The 21,315-nt window shown below is 39.8% G+C and overlaps 1 protein-coding gene across 1 annotated transcript; it reads left to right on the forward strand.

Moving 5' to 3' along the window:
* Nucleotides 1–486: 486 nt before the first annotated feature.
* c8a (complement component 8, alpha polypeptide) lies at nucleotides 487–21,315 on the forward strand. The gene is made up of 11 exons (XM_036596831.1): nucleotides 487–670; nucleotides 2,049–2,160; nucleotides 4,766–4,910; nucleotides 6,943–7,090; nucleotides 9,324–9,513; nucleotides 13,117–13,299; nucleotides 16,301–16,541; nucleotides 17,804–17,935; nucleotides 18,027–18,184; nucleotides 19,712–19,937; nucleotides 20,961–21,315. The coding sequence occupies exons 1-11, from the start codon at nucleotides 567–569 to the stop codon at nucleotides 21,107–21,109; spliced, it is 1,788 nt and encodes a 595-aa protein (XP_036452724.1). The 5' UTR covers nucleotides 487–566; the 3' UTR covers nucleotides 21,110–21,315.

Consider the following 21,315-nt stretch of genomic DNA (forward strand, 5'->3'; position numbering starts at 1 on the left):
CAGTGACACTGAGGTGTTTAAAAACTCCAGCAGCGCTGCTGTGTCTGATCCACTCAGACCAGCACAACACACACTAACACACCACCACCACGTCAGTGTTACTGCAGTGCTGAGAATGATCCACCACCCAAATAGTACCTGCTCTGTGAGGGTCCATGGGGGTCCTGACCACTGAAGAACAGGGTAAAAGGGGGCTAACAAAGTATCAGAGAAATAGATGGACTACAGTCTGTAACTGTAGAACTACAAAGTGCACCTATATAGTAAGTGGAGCTGATAAAATGGACAATGAGTGTAAAAACAAGGAGGTGGTCATTATGTTATGCCTGATCAGTGTATAGTGAGAGCTTGTGGCTTTAACTTTGCTGGCTAAAACAGTTTTATGTTTTTCCGGGATTTACCAGGAGGTGGAGCGTTACCAGAAAATGGTCTGTCCCGCTGCACCTAAAATCCTAAAATGACACAAGTGTGTACCTCCTGTCAATCATTTACTTTCACTGGTATTGACAAAAGCTTCTGGAGCACATCTGGCTTTTGGGGTCAGCTGAAAATCAGCCGTTTCAGCTATGACTGTGTTTAAGCCTTCTCTGGTTTCTTGTGTTATTTTGTCTCTTTTTTGTCTCAGTTATTCAGTCCAGCCTGGTACCTCCTGGAGCTCATCACAAAACAGGTGAAGGGGTTGTTTTATTTCTCTGTTTATCCAGGCACCTCTCTTTGGGTTAGAACACTGGGCAGCTTTAGTAACCACTACTCGGCTTAGTAAACTAATGGGTTCTGTCTGTTTAGGACTGTTTCATTAAACTGGTTTAGAGCTGAATGACTTGGGGAAAATATCTGATTGTAATTAAATATTGTGACTGTGATTTAAATTGCAATTATTTCTGTATCTTAAGGTCCAGACTTGGGCCAAGAAGAACAGAATGTCCACTTTTTCTGGCTTCAGGCATGAACATTGCCAGTTAGCTGTGTTGTAAACCCAGTAAACGGGTGTTCAATTGGTTCTAATTGGTTCTAAGCTTAGTGTTATTAGGTTAAACTTCCCATTTAAAACACAGAAAACATTACAAAATCATGAGCTCTGTCAAACTGATGAGGCTGAGGGGTGCAATGCTGCACATACCACACCAACTAACACTTTTAAATGCCACACTCCTAGCAAAAAAAGGGTTCTATATGGTACCAACAAAGGTTATTTGGCTTGTAACAGTAGTGGAACCCTTTCTGGTGCTATATAGAACCCTTTTCGAACCATCTACAGCACATTCTCCATCAATCTGAAGAACCATTTCACAATGCAAAGAACCCTTTAATCATGCAGAGGGTTTTTTGAATGTTCACGGTTCTATATAGAACCATTTACTTTACTGAAGAACCGTTGAAGAGCTATCTTTTTAAGAGTGTAGTTTTAGGCCGGACAGCTCATTTGAAATGTTTTGGTTACTGCAGGAGTAAATGATGTGTATTGTAATGATAAATTGACAGTTTTTTGTGAATTTATCAGCCTCAATATTCACTCTCCACTTTTGAATTATGAGCCATTTTGGAGGTCAGTTTGATTATAACTTCATTCACAGGGCCGTTCATCATACTAGAAACATCTAATATTTATTCTTTCTTACAGCTTTCTATTAATTATTTGAGACCTGTGAAGTTGATCACATTGGAATCATGGTGTAGATCATTGCCGTAAAAAAAAACTTATTTTTCTCTCTTTTCCCCCATTTTTTACGTTTTTTTTCAACAATTTGAAAGCTCCTGTCACCCTTCACACTGTGTTAAACCTTCATGATGAACAGACCGATAGAAAAAGTCTGAACTTTTTTGGCAAAAACCTTCTTACATTGACTTTCATTACAAGTTCCTCCACCTGTAAAATGACCAGTTTGGAGATAAGTTTTTCTTCCACAGCGATAACAAGTATTTGCCACTAAATATTTGCTTTTATGTCACTGAAAACTCTGATTCCAATATTTTAAATTGTAGTGTACGTTTATCTTGGGTCAATTTTGCAATAACATGTTTCACAGCCCTGATGTTTTTGTCTACAGGACTCAGAGCTTCTTCAGAAAGGCCCGTCAGGCCGACTCTCCTGCTCCTATAGACTGTAAACTGAAGAGCTGGTCATCCTGGACACCATGCAACTCTTGCACAGAGAAGGCGGTAACAGTTCCACACACATTAGAATGTACTGAGGATCGATACAGTCATTTTTGACATATTGCACAGAGGTTTATTTCCAAATGTTTAGTCATGTGGTTCTGAGGTTAGAGCAGTCAGATACTTCAGAGTGTGGTACATAAACGTAGGGTATTTACTATGGGAGCAGTAATACTCCACTCTGCAGTTCCAGTGACCCTTGGTTGGGGATCTAAAGGAATGGTGGGCCAAAAATCAACCCCCCCATCTCAATCAGCCAAGACATGTAGTACTCTGCAAAAGTCAAAAACCACCCTCATTTACTTAATTTCAGTGAAACAGCCATTAAGTACAAGCAAATACAAAATTACACAAAATATTTGACTGAACATTTCACAAAAGACTCAACAACTAAATGTATTATCAGATGTTTCAATATTTAGTGTGTCCACTCTTTACCTTTACTACAGCTTCCATTCTTTTCAGGAGACTCACTTTCAGTCTCTGCAAATCTGGGGTGGTCAGTCCATTGTACAGAGAACACCAGCAGCTTCTTTGTTTTCCTAAATTTCCTTTTCTCAGAAACAGCTTCTTGACAGCTACACAGGGCTGGATTTAAACCTTTGCCCCCCCCCACAATCTTGATAGCTGATGTAAAATTAGTGTAAAACTGTGATGTAAAACTAATAACAATGGCTACCACACGCTGTCTAAATTATAAGACACATTCGACAACTGAAACACCTCTAAATACAACTAAAATCCCTCTCAGTACAACAAAAACACCTCTGAATACAACCAAAACACCTCTAAATACAACCAAAACCCCTCTCAGTACAATCAAAACACCTCTAAATACAACCAAAACCTCTCTCAGTACAATCAAAACACCTCTAAATACAACCAAAACCTCTCTCAGTATATTCAGAACACCTCTAAATACAACCAAAACCTCTCTCAGTACAATCAAAACACCTCTAAATACAACCAAAACCTCTCTCAGTACAATCAAAACACCTCTAAATACAACCAAAACACCTCTCAGTACAACCAAAACACCTCTAAATACAACCAAAACACCCTCTCAGTACAACCAAAACACTCTATCAGTGCAACCAAAACACCTCTAAATACAACCAAAACACCTCTCAGTGCAACCAAAACACCTCTAAATACAACCAAAACACCTCTAAATACAACCAAAACCCCTCTCAGTACAACCAAAACCTCTATCAGTGCAACCAAAACACCTCTAAATACAACCAAAACACCTCTCAGTGCAACCAAAACACCTCTAAATACAACCAAAACACCTCTAAATACAACCAAAACCCCTCTCAGTACAACCAAAACCTCTATCAGTGCAACCAAAACACCTCTAAATACAACCAAAACACCTCTCAGTACAACCAAAACACCTCTATACAACAAAACCTCTCAGACAACAAAACACCTCTAAATACAACCAAAACCCCTCTCAGTACAACCAAAACCTCTATCAGTGCAACCAAAACACCTCTAAATACAACCAAAACACCTCTCAGTGCAACCAAAACACCTCTAAATACAACCAAAACACCTCTCAGTGCAACCAAAACACCTCTAAATACGACTAAAACACCTCTCAGTACAACCAAAACACCTCTAAATACAACCAAAACCTCTCTCAGTACAATCAAAACACCTCTAAATACAACCAAAACCCCTCTCAGTACAACCAAAACACCTCTAAATACAACCAAAACCCCTCCCAGTAAAAGAGGAACTCATATTATTAGCTAACCAGCAAATGAAACATCTCACCTTTGAGCAGACACTGTCGTTGTTATGTATGTTCAGCTGATGGTGAAGTTAACTAGATTAAACAGATTAATCCAAATATGTTTTCATTTCTGTTTTGTCCTTGTAAATGTCTAGAAAACAACACCTATGTCACTTATTAGGTCGAGCCAGCACTGCAGCCACACGTCCTTTCAGACCCATAGCGCTGAGTTGTCTACCCTCCTCTCTCTCAAAGATGAAAGCTTTATGTGCTGTTTATCTGATGGGGACAGTTTTGGTGGTCTACTAGGTCTACTCTATTTCGCTTATTCTACTTCCTTATGCAATCTCATCAGAAACATCTCCCAAAAAAATGAATAGCTTGTATCTAATGGCTTTTTTGACTGGAAAATGAAATAAATGAAGGCTGGTCTTTTCCACAGGAGCTCTTGGTGTGTGAAATGTATTACACTGGAATGATGAGGCTAAAGTAGCTCGCCAGTAATAGAAGATTGTAGCCCCTAGTTAGCATCATCCAAACTGCATGTCATCTTCACTCAATTTCCTCAAACTGCTTGGTGTTCAAGCGATCACATTTAGACTTTCTGCTTAGTTTTTCTGACACCGCGCAGTCACAACTCTATTTGATTTAAAAATATGTGAGTTAGATTTTTTTGCTGAACGTTTAATGCCAATCGATGTATGTATAAATATATCTGGCATGTATGGTCACTATATGGCATGCATAGTCATAAGTCTTTGTAGCATTAGTTACCTTAGACAGTGCAGTGTAAAGGCTAATGCAGGTAATGAGATGTGTGGCTTCTATAATATCTCGGTCCTCACTGATATTGCTGTGTTGTTGCAGCTGCGTTTCCAGTACCTGGAGCGTCCCTCTCAGTTTGGCGGCGCCGATTGCGTGCACAGTCAGTGGGACAAGAAACCGTGTCCACAGGGGGGCGAGTGTGAGCTTCCAGACGACTGTGGAGAAATGTTCACATGCCCTGAAACAGGCCAGTGTCTCCTGTCTGTCACACATATACACATCCCAGCGCAGGGCCTACAGCAAATGATGTAGCAAAAAAGCTGTTGTAACTAGGATGGTTGGAGGCAGTGGGGTGACTTGTGTGCAGCTGCAGTTAGCCAACAAGCTAGCATCACAGATAACAAGTTGACTAGATCGTCAACCACAAAAAACCAAAAACCTATATTTAACAGAGGATAATAGCAGTCTCCTAACTGACTGACTATCATGCAGTCTATCTTTCATGTGTTTATTTGCGGCCTGTAGTGAAAAAATGTTAGAATTTTCATACATAAACACTGCTAAACTTAGTATTTGCTATATCAAGACTCACACCTTCAGAGATCAATGCAGCCAAAGCAGGTTTTTGAAGATGTAAACGCATGTGTGTGGTAGTTCACCAAAATAGAACTCGATGCAAAATTCTGCATTTAAAATTTATTTGCCTCGGATGTCTGTGGCGCGAAACCACTTGTTGCAGCTAATTCCGTTAAAATGAATATAATTTCGATCATGAAAATTCACTCAGGTATGACTGGGATATCTGGAACACGGTTTAAAAATCACATGTATAGCAATGTAGTCTTAACAGAAAATCATTTTTACCAAAACAGGATACTCTGGAGTAGCTACATAAAAGCCCACAGTCACAATGCTAGAGGGTTGTAACAAAAAGGTGAGGGTTGTAAACTGTGGAGCAGTGGAATCATGGAGTGGTGAAGCTTCATTGAGCGTCTTAGGGATGAGTTGGAGTGACATTTGTGATCTGGAACTAGTTATCCAACATCAGTACCTGACCTCACTAATGCTCTCATGGCTGAATGCAATCAAATCCTCACAGCAATGTTCCCAAATCTAGTGTAAAGCCTTCCCAGAACAGTAGAAGCTGTTACTGCAGCAGAGGGGGACAAACACCCTATTAATTTCCTTGATTTCAAAGTACAAAGTTCAGAGTACAGAGGATTCTTTCACTATACGGCCTAAAATATGTGGACAAGCACATAGCTGTGCAATCTCCATAGACAAATACTGACAGTAGAATGGATCAGTGACTTTAAACAACGCACTGTCACAGAATCCCACCTCTGCCACAAGTCAGTAAGTGAAATTTCTGCCCTGCTAAATTTGTCCTGGTCAACTGTAAGTGGTATTATTGTGAAATGGAAGCAACGTCAGCACAAGAACTGTGTGTTGGGAGCTTCGTTAAATGAGTTTCCATGGCCAAGGAGCTGCACACAAGCCTAAGATCTCTATGTGCAGTGCCAAGTGTCGACTGGAGTGGTATAAGGCCCGCCGCCACTGGACTCTGGAGCAGTGGAAACATATTCTCTGGAGTGATGAATCACACTTCACTATCTGGCAGTCTGATGGACGAGTCTGGTTTTGGTGGATTCCAGGAGAACGTTACCTACCAGAATACATAGTGCCAACAGTAAAGTTTGGTGGAGGAGGGATGATGAGCTGGGCTGTTTTTCAAGCTTTGGGCCCCTTAGTTCCAGTGAAGGGTGATATTAATGCTACAGCAAACAAAGACATTTTAGACAATTAAATGCTTCCAGCTTTGTGTCAGCAGTTTGGGGAAGAGCCTTTCCTGTTCCTGCATGACTGAGCCCCTTAGCACAAAGTGAGCTCTATAAAGACTTGGTTTGATGAGTTTGGTGTGGAGGAACTCCAGTGGCCTGCACAGAGTCCTGACCTCAACCCCACTGAACACCTTTGGGATCAGTTGGAACATCAAATGTGTGCCAGGCCCTCTCATCCAACATCAGTGTCTGACCTCACAAATGATCTTTTAACAGAATGAACACAAATTCCCACAAACACACTCCAAAATCCTGTGGAAGGCTTCCCGGAAGAGTGGAGGCTGTTATAACCATCTGAGGGGAGGGCCAGCATATTAATTTCCATAGTTTTGGAATGGGATGCCCAGCAAGCTCATATAGGTGTGATGGGAAGGTGGCCACATACTTTTGCCCATATAGTGTATGTTCATGTAAATCTCTATGTGGGTTTGTTCACAGGACGCTGCATTGGTCAGCACCTTCGTTGTAACGGTGAGTTTGATTGCGGGGTTGGCAGCGATGAAGACGAGTGTGAGGAAGTCAAAAGCCGGGAAACGAAGTGTGTCGGCATGCTCAGCATCCCAGGAACTGAGAAGGCCACGAAGGGGTAAACTTTGTTTTAATGGTCCACTGTAGACACTTAGAAGATATTTACTTAATTACAGTGCTGGTTTCCCGGCCAGGGATTAAGCCCAGTCCTGATCTACACAGGGTTTTGAATGGAGATTGTCCACCGGAAGGAAAATATAGTCCATGATTAGGCTTGAAATCCACTGGGAAATCAGCCCGTAAACCTAATTTTACTAAATCACATTCAACTGAATGTTTATCTAAATATCTAATTTTACCATCATGATTTCCTTTAACCTAAACCTAACACTCATTCTAACTTTAACATTAACCTCAATCCATAACCCTAACTCTGGTCATAATCCTATACCTAACGGTGTTGAGAACCAGAGTTTCACCAGATACGTTATACATTTTTAATGGTTTGTTTGAGCATCTTTAGATAATCTATAGAGAACTATTTAATTAAAGTGGGGCCAAAAAATAAAATACACATACAGAATTTTCTGTTCGATTCTCATAAAACCTGCGAATCATCACAAGCATATGTTAGATATTGTTTTGTTGAAGCGTTTGCATGATGCCCTAGAAGAATCATATTCACAACAGTTTTACGGTGACTCTTTTGGTAGAGAGACTGGTAAAGAGCATAGAGCTGCCACTGTTTCCATTTCATTTCCATTTCTAACTGAAACACATTGGTCAGGCCAGTCGTACACATACTTTCAGTCAGTAACATATCTAGAACTTCCATAAGACCTAAGTGTGACTTTTTTTTCCTCACAAAACTGTTCCCTGCTGATCCCTGCTGCTGATTGCTTGAGTCCACTGTGACTAAATATGCTAGTTGTGAATCTGACACTTTAGGCCTTCAGTTCAGCTCCTGAAGACCTAACCAATGAGAGAGCTCACTTGGCTGTATCTACCTAGATACCACAGAGAAAAAATCCTGATTGGATCATTTCCAGATGGGCATTTTAAGATTTAAACCCTAACAGAACTCAACAGTGAAATAGTAGATTTTAGATACAACAAACATGATGATTCTATTAGATAAACTGAACTGAAAATTACATTTATTCTTTATTTCAGTGAAATAAAGGCCCTGAAGGACTGTTCTTTAGGGAACCAAAAGAGGTTTCTTCTGTGGCATAGATCAAAGAAAATCACTGTTGCACCTTTTTTATTTTTTTTAAGTGTGTAAGTGCTGTGAAAAACTATTTGCCCCCTCCTCATGTCCTCTATTTTTGCATTTTCATCACACATTGAGCAGGTTTACATGCACTTAATAATCTGAAAGTCAGATTTTGTCGGTAATCTGATCAATGCGTTTATATGCACTTCATCTACATGAGTCAGATGGTAATTGGATTTCTGCTTCACAACCAGCCAATAAACTCACAGACGAAGACGTAACATAATGTAAAACTCAAACTTCATGCTGAGGCTTTTGTTTTTAGACACTGAGCCACTTTACCTGTAAATATGAACATACCTCATCTAGAAGATGAAGAATATTTAAATCCTTCATTTTGTCAAGCATGTAGTTGGTTTCAGTGTTGCTCCAAAAGTGTTTTGCTGCGTCTCGCGGCAACACTGCTCACTTATTTCTGGTACCTCCATCTGTTTCAACACATGCAGAATGAGAAATCTGAAAGAAATCAGAGTAAGAGTTCACATGCACTGGGAAATCTGATTACCAAGCTAAAATACAGCTCTATCAGATTTCTTAATCAGATTTCTAGACCTTACTCCGATGTAAGAAATCTGAGTATGCTGTTTACGTGACTATTTGAATAATCAGATAACTGCAGAAATCCAATTACGATCAGAGTATCAAGTGCATGTAACACACTCATTGTTTAAGATCTTCAAACTAAATCTAATATGTCAATCAATCAACCAATACACTAATTTTAGTTGATAGTTGGGATCGATTAAACTAGACGCACTCAGGCTTGATTACCGCCAGCCCTGTTAATCCTATACATACTTTAAACCGAATCTTCCCAACAATGTAAAGCAGGCTAAAGGGTCTGAACAAGGAGCACAACCTCAATCAAAAGAAATTCCAGGAGGCGTAAAAAAGGATGCTACTGAAACATAATTCCTCATGTTCACCTTGTCTTATATTACATTTTGCAAACAGATCTGAAACCATTCACTGTAAGAAGTATGAAAAAACAGGAAATCAGGAGGGGGCAAATACTTTTTCACGACACTGTACAGCTGTATATGCCTCACTAATCAGCAAGCGTGCACTTTTCCAGATACAACACTCTGGCTGGCGATTTTGTCAGTCCTGTTTTGGACCCCAGATACTTCGGCGGCGTGTGCGAGTACATCTACAACGGAGAGTGGAGGCAGCTCACCTACGACTCCTTCTGTGAGAACCTTCACTATAACGACGCTGAGAAATACTTCAGGAAGCCTCACAACTTCCTCTCATACCGTCTGCTGGTACGCTGGGATCACTAATAAAGCCATAGTTCAGTGAAAAATCACATATATGGGAGAGGGCCCAATCTGACACACCGTGCTTCTGCAAAATAATTGTGAAAATATTTAAGTTGGAATAATCATATTTTTATACAAACAACATACATTAATCAGGCGTAACATTATGACCACCTCCTTGTTTCTACACTCATTGTCCATTTTATCAGCTCCACTTACTATATAGGTGCACTTTGTAGTTCTACAGTTACAGACTGTAGTCCATCTGTTTCTCTGATACTTTGTTAGCCCACTTTTGCCCTGTTCTTCAGTGGTCAGGACCCCCATGGACCCTCACAGAGCAGGTACTATTTGGGTGGTGGATCATTCTCAGCACTGCAGTAACACTGACGTGGTGGTGGTGTGTTAGTGTGTGTTGTGCTGGTCTGAGTGGATCAGACACAGCAGTGCTGCTAGAGTTTTTAAACACCTTAGTGTCACTGCTGGACTGAGAATAGTCCACCAACCAAAAATATCCAGCCAACAGCGTCCTGTGGGCAGCGTCCTGTGACCACTGATGAAGGGCTAGAGGATGACCAACACAAACTGTGCAGCAGCAGATGAGCTATCGTCTCTGACTTTACATCTACAAGGTGGACTGACAAGGTAGGAGTGTCTAATAGAGTGGACAGTGAGTGGACACAGTGTTTAAAAACTCCAGCAGCACTGCTGTGTCTGATCCACTCAGACCAGCACAACACACACTAACACACCACCACCACGTCAGTGTTACTGCAGTGCTGAGAATGATCCACCACCCAAATAGTACCTGCTCTGTGAGGGTCCATGGGGGTCCTGACCACTGAAGAACAGGGCAAAAGTGGGCTAACAAAGTATACAGAGAAACAGATGGACTACAGTCTGTAACTGTAGAACTACAAAGTGCACCTATATAGTAAGTGGAGCTGATAAAATGGACAATGAGTGTAGAAACAAGGAGGTGGTCAGAATGTTATGACTGATCAGTGTACACATCTCTGCTACAAACAAACACTTGAGCTTTGTTTCTAGCAGCTACCTTTCATGTACAATTCCACCAAAAATAAAGGGAAGCACAATGTCACGATTTACCCCATGGGTGGGTTCGCTGTAATAGAAAGAGGGTCAGCAAAAAAAATCTGAAACAAACTAAGCAGATGAACATCGCTGCTTTCAGATGTTTTCTCTTTTTCATCTCAAAATCTGTGTAAACGTGCAACAAAAGACAAAATTTACTTTGTCTTTGTTTCCTGAAGGTGCTTTAGTTGTAACACTGTGTAAGAACTAACCCTGCAGTCAAGAGGCTGTACTTAAGCCCAGGCAACAAGATGGTGATTACAGTAATATAAGGTTGGATTTTGCGATTTACACGAACAGCTGAACAGTTACCGAAAAAACTTGTGTTGAAAAAAGTCCAACACATGCCCTGAAAGCACTGAGATTAGAGTTTGGGCCAAAATGTATATTTTTAAAATCGGTAAATCGGAATGTCTCAGACATTAGGCAGCTTATTTATAACCATTTCATGTAATAACTTTCTGTGAGGGAGAAATTTTGACGAAATCAGTGGAATTCCCCTTTAATTAGGGGCTTCAGAGTGAATCGATGAGTTGAATCAGGTGTTGGAGCTTGAAAACATTCAAACGCGCAGTGCAGTTATTCTAGGTAGGAAGGAAATCCCTGCTATAGGCTTCTCCTAAAACACGATTGGGAGTTTCTTGACCAACATATCACGCACGAACATATCACGCTGGAAAACTTGCTGCCAAAAGAGAGACATGTTTAAATAAATCAGCTGGTCTAGAATCCTTTTTTGATTTCTTGTCCTAATGAGGACAGTAGTTTAGTAGTGTCATACATACATTATGATGTACGTAGCTTTTATACAATAATTTCAGTGACACAATCTGATTGGCTGAGAAGCGTTCTACCTTCTTCACAATAGCTATCATTCTGTTGAGCACCAGCTGCTAGTGAAGTCCAGTCTACACAATTTAAGGTGGAAAAAGTCATTCAGAGTGGTTTGGTGTGAAACCACTCAGAATTGTTCACAGTGGTGGTGATAGGAACCAGACGTCCACCTCTAAAAGCTCCCTCACAGAAAGCTATTAAGTGAAATTGTTATTGATGTTTTTTTTCTGATGCATAAGACATTATTTTATGGAAATTTGGACATGAAATTTTGACCTAAAACAATAAAATCCAGTCATGGTGGAGAGGTACATGCAGGGTGTTGTGAGGCAAAATAGTCCCCAAAGAAAACTTATTTTTTCAGGCTAATCACTATTTCACCATCATCAACATTACATATAAAATTCAGAAGACTCGTGTAGGTTCACTGCTGGTTTTGGATAGTAAATAAAATGTCTATATTTGCGTTGTAGTCATGGTGACCCCTGGTTCCTATCAGCACCACTGTAAAGAAAATCAGACTCTGTAAGTTTCTCTACACTTAGCCATTTCACATCAAACCACTCAGAATAAGTTTGTTTACATCACAATTTGATTATCGAGAAATTTTGAAAAATCACAGGAATTCCTCTTTAAGCTGCAGTTTGCCAGTCGCAGACCAGGTTTTAGCATCTGTTTTTTTTTTTTAGTCTGCGAGCTGCAAACATGTTGAAAATTCTCTGCAATGAATCTTGTAGTGTGAGCACTTCTACAACAAGCACTGCAGGAACAGCGACGAGCAGCAGCCAATCAGAGCATGAGAAAAACATCCTAAATTATTGATGGAGGCCTGTTACCTGTTGTTGTTGATTTTTTAAGTGTAAATAAGTGAACACGTCCTCTTAAAGGACACACCTCTGCGCATTTTAGTAGACAATTACTGTTTATTTGTGGAAAAAAGCATAAAATGCAGACTGTGCAAAAGTAATGAAAAGTTTTGTATTTTACGGGATTTTTTCTTTCAAATATACAGAAATTGTGTGCTAAAATTAGCAGGGAAAAGCCTGATTTAAGTGTGTCCTCTTTGAAGATGTGTTAACTTATTTACTTAGAGAATCAAGAAAACATGCAACTTGTTGTTTAAACTTTTGCTTCTATATAAGATAAAACTAGATTTATTTTTCTAAGATAATATTTGACCTACAGCCCGTTTGGTCAGATTCAGACTCTTAAAAAAAGATGGTTCCTTAGTAAAGAAAATGGTTCTATAAAGAACCATAAACAGTCAAATAACCCTTTGCATGATTAAAGCATTCTTTGCATTATAAAAGCATTCTTCAGATCGATGGAGGCATAGAACCTTTTTGAAAAGGGTTCCATGTAGCACCCAAAAGCATTCTTCTATTATAAGCCTGACATCATAACAGTAGAAGAACCCTTTTGGATGCTATATAGAACCCTTTTCAAAAAGGTTCTATATAGAACCATCTACAACACATTCTGATGAACCCTTTTATGATGCAAAGAATCCTTACATTATGCAAAGGGTTCACTGAGTGTTCATGGTTCTTTATAGAACCATGTTGCGAATGATGATGTACTGTACTTGCCTTCAGGTTGTGCCTGCGACCGAATCGAATCACAGCCATGATGTTACTCAATCACACATGCCCTCTTGTGCTCTACTCTGAATTTCAGGCACATTCCACCAGCGACGGATCATCAGAGTACTACAGTGATGCTTTGAGCCTTATGAAGGCTGTGCAAACAGAGCAATCTAGCAAGTCTTCCTTTTCATTCGGATACTCATACATAGAAGCGGGATTGTCTATGAGCTCAGAGAGCAAGTTCCTCGTCAATATATCACAGTATGACAGTAAGGTAAAGTACAGTTTACTTTTTATTTGACGCTTTTGCCTGCTAACCTTTTCAACTCCTTGAGACCACCGGTGGTTCCAAAATGCACTTCGTCATATTCTTCATAACTTTCATATTTTATAGGCTACGTTCTAAAAGTGGGGGTCATATGAGAGCTGTAACTGTCTTCTGTCCAGTCAAATAGATGGGTGATGTAATTTTAAACCCTTATAATAAAAGAAGCTGAACTGAATTTTTTTCTTTACTGAATGTTGACTCATTTTTAAGCTATAAACAGATGGTGTCTCTTCAGTGATCTGCTCTGTAAAAAATATTTTTATAAAATAATACAAAGATTTTTGGCTTTCAGCAGTAAATTGTAAGCATATAGCAATATGTGTGATCATAAAACACGCTCTGTTAATTTGAGGAGAGCTTTTAAAAAAATAAATGAATAAAATAAAAATTTATTTATTTCATGCAGTTACTGAATAATTTGCCTTACGATTTGGTCATGTAAATTCAGATGGACAAACCAAAATATACCCTGGAGAATAAGAGGCTAAACAGGACATATAAAACCCTATGAAATGTTGGAAATGTGAGAGACCCCCACACACTTCAAAGGCCCCACACTACAAGATTTGCTTGTAGGACGAAACACCACATGCTTTCAGACTACGCTCACAAACTAGAAATATTTCATTTATATTTACAATGTTGATATTGAAGTTATATGCTGTTGTCTGCTCTGCTCTCTGTTCTCTTTCAGTTCTCAATGGCTAACATCCATAATGTCAGTACTGACTACAAATACAGTGGAAAAAACCCAACTCCATGATAATTCTAATTGTTGCTTGCATCCCAATGGAATTCTAGTACTTTGTTAGTACAACCCCATTTCCGAAAAAGTTGGGATTCTGTGCAAAATGTAAACAAAAACAAAATTCAATGATGTGCAAATCATTTAAACTCTGTATTTCATTGGAAATAATACAAAGACAACAAATCAAATGTTGAAACTGAGAGATTTTATTTTTTTAGTTTTAGTTTTTTGAAAAATAAATGCCCATTTTGAATTTGATGCCAACAACACGTTACAAAAAGTTGGGACGGGGGCCTGTTTACCACTGTGTTTCATCACCACTTCTTTTAACAACACTCTGTAAGCGTTTGGGAACTGAGGAGACACTGCTGTAGTTTTGAAAGTGAAATGTTTTCCCACTTTTGCTTAACATAGGATTTCAGCTGCTCAACAGTTCAGGGTCTCCTTTGTCATATTTTTCATTTCATAACTCTCCAAATGTTATCAGTGGGTGACAGAACTGGACTGCAGGCAGGCCAATTTAGCACCCGGACTCTTTTAATATGGAGCAATGCTGTTGTAATACATGCAGAATGTAGTTGTACATTGTCTTGCTGAAATAATCAAGGCCTTCCCTGAAAAAGACGTCGTCTGGATGGCAGCATATGTTGCCAAAATATGTATATATCGTTCAGCATTAATGGTGCCTTCACAGATGTGCAAGTCACCCATGCACTAATGCTCCCCTATACCATCATGAACTGTGCACTGACAACAAGCCAAGTGGTCTTTAGCCCGGAGGACACAGTGTCCATGGTTTCCAAAAAGAATGTCAAATTTTGATTTGTCGAACCACAGGACACTTTTCCACTTCCCCTCAGTCCATTTTAAATGAGCTCAGGCCCAGAAAAGGTGGCAGCGTTTATGGATCCTGTTTATATATGCTTTCTTCTTTGCGTTTCAGAGTTCCAAAAACATGTTTTACTGCCTTTGCAGGATCCATTATGGCTTTGTTATCTGATTACAAACAGCCACAGCGCTGCTGAATAAAATTGAAGTTGACTACCAAAATGGCAGCATCGCGAATGGGATGTCATCAGAATGCTGTCAATAGGAGAGCTCACTTAGCTACGTCTACCTAGATACCACAGAGAAAAACAATTCCTGATTGGCCAGTTTTCCACTAAGGATCCCAACAATTTTATCGTTTTGTTTCAATTCAAAACATAACAATAAAACAAGATAAGACTGTAATATTTTTTCAAACTTGAGATTCAAAATTGAGGTGGCCATGTCTGGATTGTGAGCACAGTAAGTCAGAGACCACCCTAAATTCATTTAATTTCCAGTCATTAATGACAAGTTCCTCATTTTTCAGAAGATGTTTCAGAGGAGATTAGATACAAAATAATCTACGTGCACAGGAAAGAAAAATGTCAAAGGAAAATAAATGGAAAAAAAAAACAGGAGTTTCCAAAACTGAAGTTCAAAAAATGTTTAAAGCTCCAGAGAAAACGGGGCTCCTAACAACCACCTGGAAGACCTGGTAGACACCAAAACTGCCCCCATCAGATAAACAGCGCTTAAAGCTTTCATCTCTGAGAGAGAGGAGAAAATCAAGCTGCTTCAGATCTGAAAACATCCACAGGTGTTTCTGTCCATCCTTCCACTGTGAGGAGACGACTCAGTGCTATGGGTCTGAAAGGATGTGTAGCTGATCAAGAAGAACCTCACTGAGAAAAGGAGACGGACACATCAAACAAAGAAGCTGAACAATGGACTGACCACCCCAGAGTCCAGACCTCAACATCACTGAATGTGTTTGATTACTTCAGAAAATGATCAACCAGCTTCTAAGACTGAACTTTGGAGGTGTGTCTGCAGATTTACTTGAGGAACTGAAAGTGAGTCTCCTGAAAAGAGTGGAAGTTCTAATATAGGTGAAGAGTGGACACTCTTTTGTTTAGCTTTTTGAGGTTTGTGTGTAATTTTCTTTTAAATTCATGTTTTCTGGTTTGTACCTGATGCTGAAAAATGAATAACTTGTATTTAGTGGGCAATTTAACTGGAAATAAAAATAAATGAGTGGTCTTTGACTTTCTGAGTCCAACCTGGCCACCCTATTGGCTCTTGTGTATCAGTTAAACAGTACACAGATGTGGTCTGGTTAAGAAGACTAGACTGGGAGAACCTAATCCAGCAGCTTGTGTCTCTGTGCAGGATGTGGGATTTATCAGACTCAAGACGAGGGTGGAAACGGCACACTTTAAAATGAGGAGCCAGGACCTGATGCTGGACGAGGACATGCTGCAGTCGCTAATGGAACTGCCAGAGCACTACGACTTCGGCTCCTACTCCCACTTCATCAACGAATACGGCACCCACTACGTCACGCAGGGCGTCATGGGAGGGGTGCTGGACTATGTGCTAGTGGTCAACAAGGAAGTCATGAAAAGAAGACGTAATTAACTGTTCACACCTGCACTTTGCTTCATGTATTAAACCACTATACGCGGTTTCCCTATAACAAGAGTTAGCAAGATTTTTGAGATCTGACCTGGTGTTCTGACGGATTCCCTACCTCGTCAAAATGTCCTACCTATATGTAGCACATATTTCTAGGTAGCTCCCAACATAAAACTGTAGATAGGATACTTTGATAGCCTAAATCTCCTTATCAGGGGATAAGAATCATATCAAGCTGAGTCTGTACTGGGAGTCTGGGCTTAAAATAAGGCTGAATTAATATTAAAAACCCAGTAAAATGTGTGAAACACTAATGACTGCACTATACTAATGATATGCGCAAGTGCAGTGGGACCGCTCAGTGTGTAGGACAAATTGTTAGGACGTCGGAGCAGCGCACTGTCCCAGAATAGGGTTCCAGTGCACTCAAGCCCAATTCCACCCTTGGTGATACATATCATGTATCATGACAGTGAGTGCGTTTACATGCACTTAATCATCCAATAACTGCAGAAAATCAGACTTTTTCAGTAATTCAATTAACACGTTTACATGTATTTGAGTAATCAGGTAATGTGAAACTTCAGGTCGACATGAGTCAGACAGTAATCAGATTTCTGCTTTTCACCCAGCCAATAAACTCACAGAAGTTGTGATGTAAATGTAATGTAAAACTCAAACTTCGAGACGCGGCTTTTTTAAAACATTGCACCGCTTTACCTGAAATATGAACATTCATCATCTAGAAGAAGAAGAATATTTAAATCCTTATTTCGTCGAGAATGTAGTTGGTTTCAGTGTCGCTCCAAAAGCGTTTTGCTGCGTCTCGCAGCAACGTTGCGTGTTTATTTTCCGATACCGCAGTCTGTTCCACACATGCACAGACGAAGCAATCCGAAAGAAATCAGAGTAAGAGTTTACATGCACTTAGAAATCTGATTACTGAGCTAAAATCCAGCCTCTTTATCAGATTTCTTAATTGGATTTCTAGATCAGAATATGGTGTTTACATGACCATTTGAATAATCGGATAACTGCAGAGATCCGATTTTGATCGAATTATTGGGTGCATGTAAACGTAAAGTATCACAATACTATATTTTTGCCATAATGCCCACCCCTCCAGTCTTTTATGAAAACCTGTTGATTCATTGCTGTTGCACCTACCCTGAATCTTTAGTGACCTGAACAGACAAAAAATGAACATAATTGTGATATAAAAAGCTACTTTTGACTGCACTCGTTCCCCTCTGTCAGACATGGAGGCCTCACAAGTAGGCAGCTGTTTCGGAGCATCTCTGGGCCTGACAGTTCCTCTATCTGAGGGGCTTGAAGTCAAGAAGACAGCGAAGAAGGAAGATTGCAAAAAAACAGGCTCATTTTCTGCAAGTATGTACAGCCTGTCTGAGGGAATATTCCTCTTTTATTTTTTGAGGGAAAAAGACTTTGATATCTAAAGTAGAATCGATTTGTTTTACAGGCTCAGACACCCAGAACAGCTTGGTCCACGATGTGATTGGATATGTGAAAGGAGGCACCACTGGCCTCAGCGCTGCTCAGCTGGCCATCCGTGATGCCAACACCTACAAGAAGTGGGGGAAGTCTCTCAAATACAGCCCAGCAGTTATTGATTTTGAGGTATATTCACCTCTGTGACTGACAGTAGCTAGAACTCAGCTTTGCATTCTTTGTTTCACTTTGCTGTTGCAGACCTACAGCAGAGTAGCTTTCTTAAGTGAAGCTGTTTTAACCATTAATCCACAGTTTCATTGTATCAGAAATGCAATTTTCAGGAGAAAACTTTAATTATTACATATTTAATTTGATTTAATCTTAGTGAAAATTGAATTGTTGCCTGTTAAAATGTAGTTCTTGTGCATAAAAGTAAAACTGTCTATTCTTACATGGAAAAATTAATTTTGCACACGAAACAGTTCTGTTTTAATCATTAAGAAATCCATTCAAACTTGTTAGGCTGGTTTATGTGATGAAACTTTTATACAACTTTAGTTGCTTGAAACCCACATGAAACTACATTGTTTTTGAACTGTACAATGTAAACCACAACTCGTTTGAAACTCAGCCGCAACAGTTGCAAGCATCTCAACTTTATGAAATAAAATTCATAGATGGTTTAGTGGCCACTAAAAAAGTAGACAATCACCATACTGGCTACTTAAACATTCACTTTCAAAGGGTTAACATACACATAACAGAGGCAAATAAATGAACTAAGGGTGTTCCACAGGGCTCAGTTTTAGGTCCGCTGCTGTTTACCATTTACATGCTGCCATTTGGCCATATAATACGCCATCATGGTTTAAATTTTCTTTGTTATGCAGAAGATACTCAGATCTATGTTAGTGTCACCCTGTTTAGACTACACAACCACCTGCTTCATCTAACTGTATTCATGACATAAAGTCATGGATGAGTATAAGCTTTTAAAACTGAATGCTAGCAATTAGCTTAAAGGCACTCAATTTAATTGGCTCAAAGGCACTCACAAGGTTTCCTTATTACATATAAAGCTCTGAACAGCCTGGCTCTCCAATATTTGGCTGAGCTTCTTCACTATACGTCCGTTCTCAACTTTAAGATCGCAAAGTTTAGGCCTTCTTCATGTTCCAAGGTTTAAATTGACTTCTATGGGTGGTCATTCATTTAGTGTAGTAGCTCCCAAATTATGGGATACTCTCCCCCCAGTCTATCCGGGATGCCACCTCTCTATCTTCATTTAAATCTTTGTTAAAGACTTGAATGTTTTCCTGTATTGTCCATTTCATCAGCTCCACTGACCATATAGGTTTGTAGTTCCACAGTTACAGACTGTAGTCCATCTGTTTCTCTGCATACTTTGTTACCCTGTTCTTCAGTGGTCAGGTCCCCCACAGGACCCCCACAGAGCAGGTATTATGTGAGTGGTGGATCATTCTCAGCACTGCAGTGTCACTGACATGGTGGTGGTGTGTTAGTGTGTGTCGCACTGGTACGAGTGGATCAGACACAGCAGTGCTGCTGGAGTTTGGGACCCACATAAAGGCTTCTGTGGCACAAGTCACAGAAATTTTTAATGATGGTTACCAAAACTGCAAAACTATATAAAAAAACTATGAAACTACTGGTCATTAAACTGTGGCATTGTGTGCTCTGCTGTGTCCTCAGGTTCTGCCCATCTACGAGCTGGTGCGGTTTAGCACGGTGGCGAATCAGGTGGGGAGCAGGCTGCCTCTGCTGAAGCAGGCATGGGAGGAGTACATGCAGCAGTTTAGCCCCTGCCGCTGCGCCCCCTGCAGGAACAACGGCGTTCCCATGCTCTCCAGGACGGCCTGCAGCTGCATTTGCGGGGAGGGATACAGTGGTGTCGCCTGCGAGAAGACCGAAAGAAAAGGTGATTACAGCTTTCAAAAAGATGAGATTTCAAACAATTAAAAAATTCCATTTCAAAAATGTAAAAATTCAAAATTCATTTTTTGTTCTCCTGAGAAAACTAACTTGCTTCTGCAAAAAACCATGTCTAAGCGATTGTCTGGTTCTTTAGTTCTGAGCTTAAGCTAAAATTTGGTTTTCCATATTTTAGAATTTTTTCCTCTAAAAAATCTAAATAAAAATCTTACATTGCAGCTTCAGCTTTTGAAATATAGGATCGTAATATGTCTTTATATATTAATGTCCACACACACAGCCTTCAAAAGTTAGATAGTAGATAATTCCTTCACCAAGTTTAGACTGAGTTCTCTTTGAATCCTCTTTCAACTCACTCGCAATTATCACATTCATCCGCTCGAGGAAGGGGTCCGAAACACAATCTATGTTACAAAATGTTCTTCTGTATATTGCATGCAATTACACGTTTCCACCAGAGAGGTCTCCAAATCCCTGAAACTTTCACATTGCAGCTTTAAACCTCGTGTTCTACTGTAAAAGACCCTAACTGCAGAGAGAGGTAAACATACAGCGGAGCTCTTTGTTACAGCACTTTGCTCTTGAATAGCTTGATTGTGTCTTTGCTATGGGGGGATACTGTAGTTTATGTAGTCTATGATGCTTCTGTAAAGTGACCTTTGGTATGAATCAGACGCAACATGAATACAACTTATGTATTTTTGTATTATGTAGTATGTTTGTGCACCCCATGTATATTTTCTAAGGGAAAATAAGTTAATAACTCCTCTAAAGATGTTTTGATTTTTCTAATACATTAAATAAACTGAATAAATATTACATATGACAAATAATAATAATACTAATATTATTGCAGAAAAAATATGTTTGCTCCCAAAAATTACCAAATGTGGGTGTGCAAACTTTTGCGTATGACAGTATATTACAAGCTGAAATGTTTAAGGCTGCTGAAAGGAACTGAAGGAAGTCATGAGCTTTGGGTGAAACTCCAGTATTTGTTCTCGAACAGGTCCTACTCACGGACACTGGAGCTGCTGGGGGGACTGGACCCCCTGCCTGTCTGGGATAAGGATCCGAAGACGCGAGTGCAACAACCCCCCACCCAAAGACAATGGCTTCCCCTGCCAAGGAAGCTCTACCCAAAGGAAAAGCTGCTAAGTGATGGTGGTCGTGTCCTGTGGTTGATGGGGTCATTAGACGTCTAGTTTCCGTTGAATCCTGTTAGTGCCTCTAATGAAAATTAGTCATTTCAATAAACACTTCTAGCAAAAAACACTATCATGATTATTGTGCATGTTGACAAACATACTGCAGAAAAAAGACATTCATATTTTGCACAATGATTAAACAGTGAACACCACAAA

Source organism: Colossoma macropomum, unplaced genomic scaffold (genome assembly GCF_904425465.1).
Source record: "Colossoma macropomum unplaced genomic scaffold, Colossoma_macropomum, whole genome shotgun sequence".
NCBI lineage: Eukaryota > Metazoa > Chordata > Actinopteri > Characiformes > Serrasalmidae > Colossoma > Colossoma macropomum.

Bases quoted from the DNA above. Each gene is read 5' to 3' on its own strand.
- c8a (XM_036596831.1), top strand. From the start codon at position 567: ATGACTGTGTTTAAGCCTTCTCTGGTTTCTTGTGTTATTTTGTCTCTT. The intron at 9,514-13,116 runs GTACGCTGGGAT...TCTGAATTTCAG, and splicing joins TCCTCTCATACCGTCTGCTG to GCACATTCCACCAGCGACGG. The intron at 18,185-19,711 runs GTATATTCACCT...CTGTGTCCTCAG, and splicing joins CAGCAGTTATTGATTTTGAG to GTTCTGCCCATCTACGAGCT.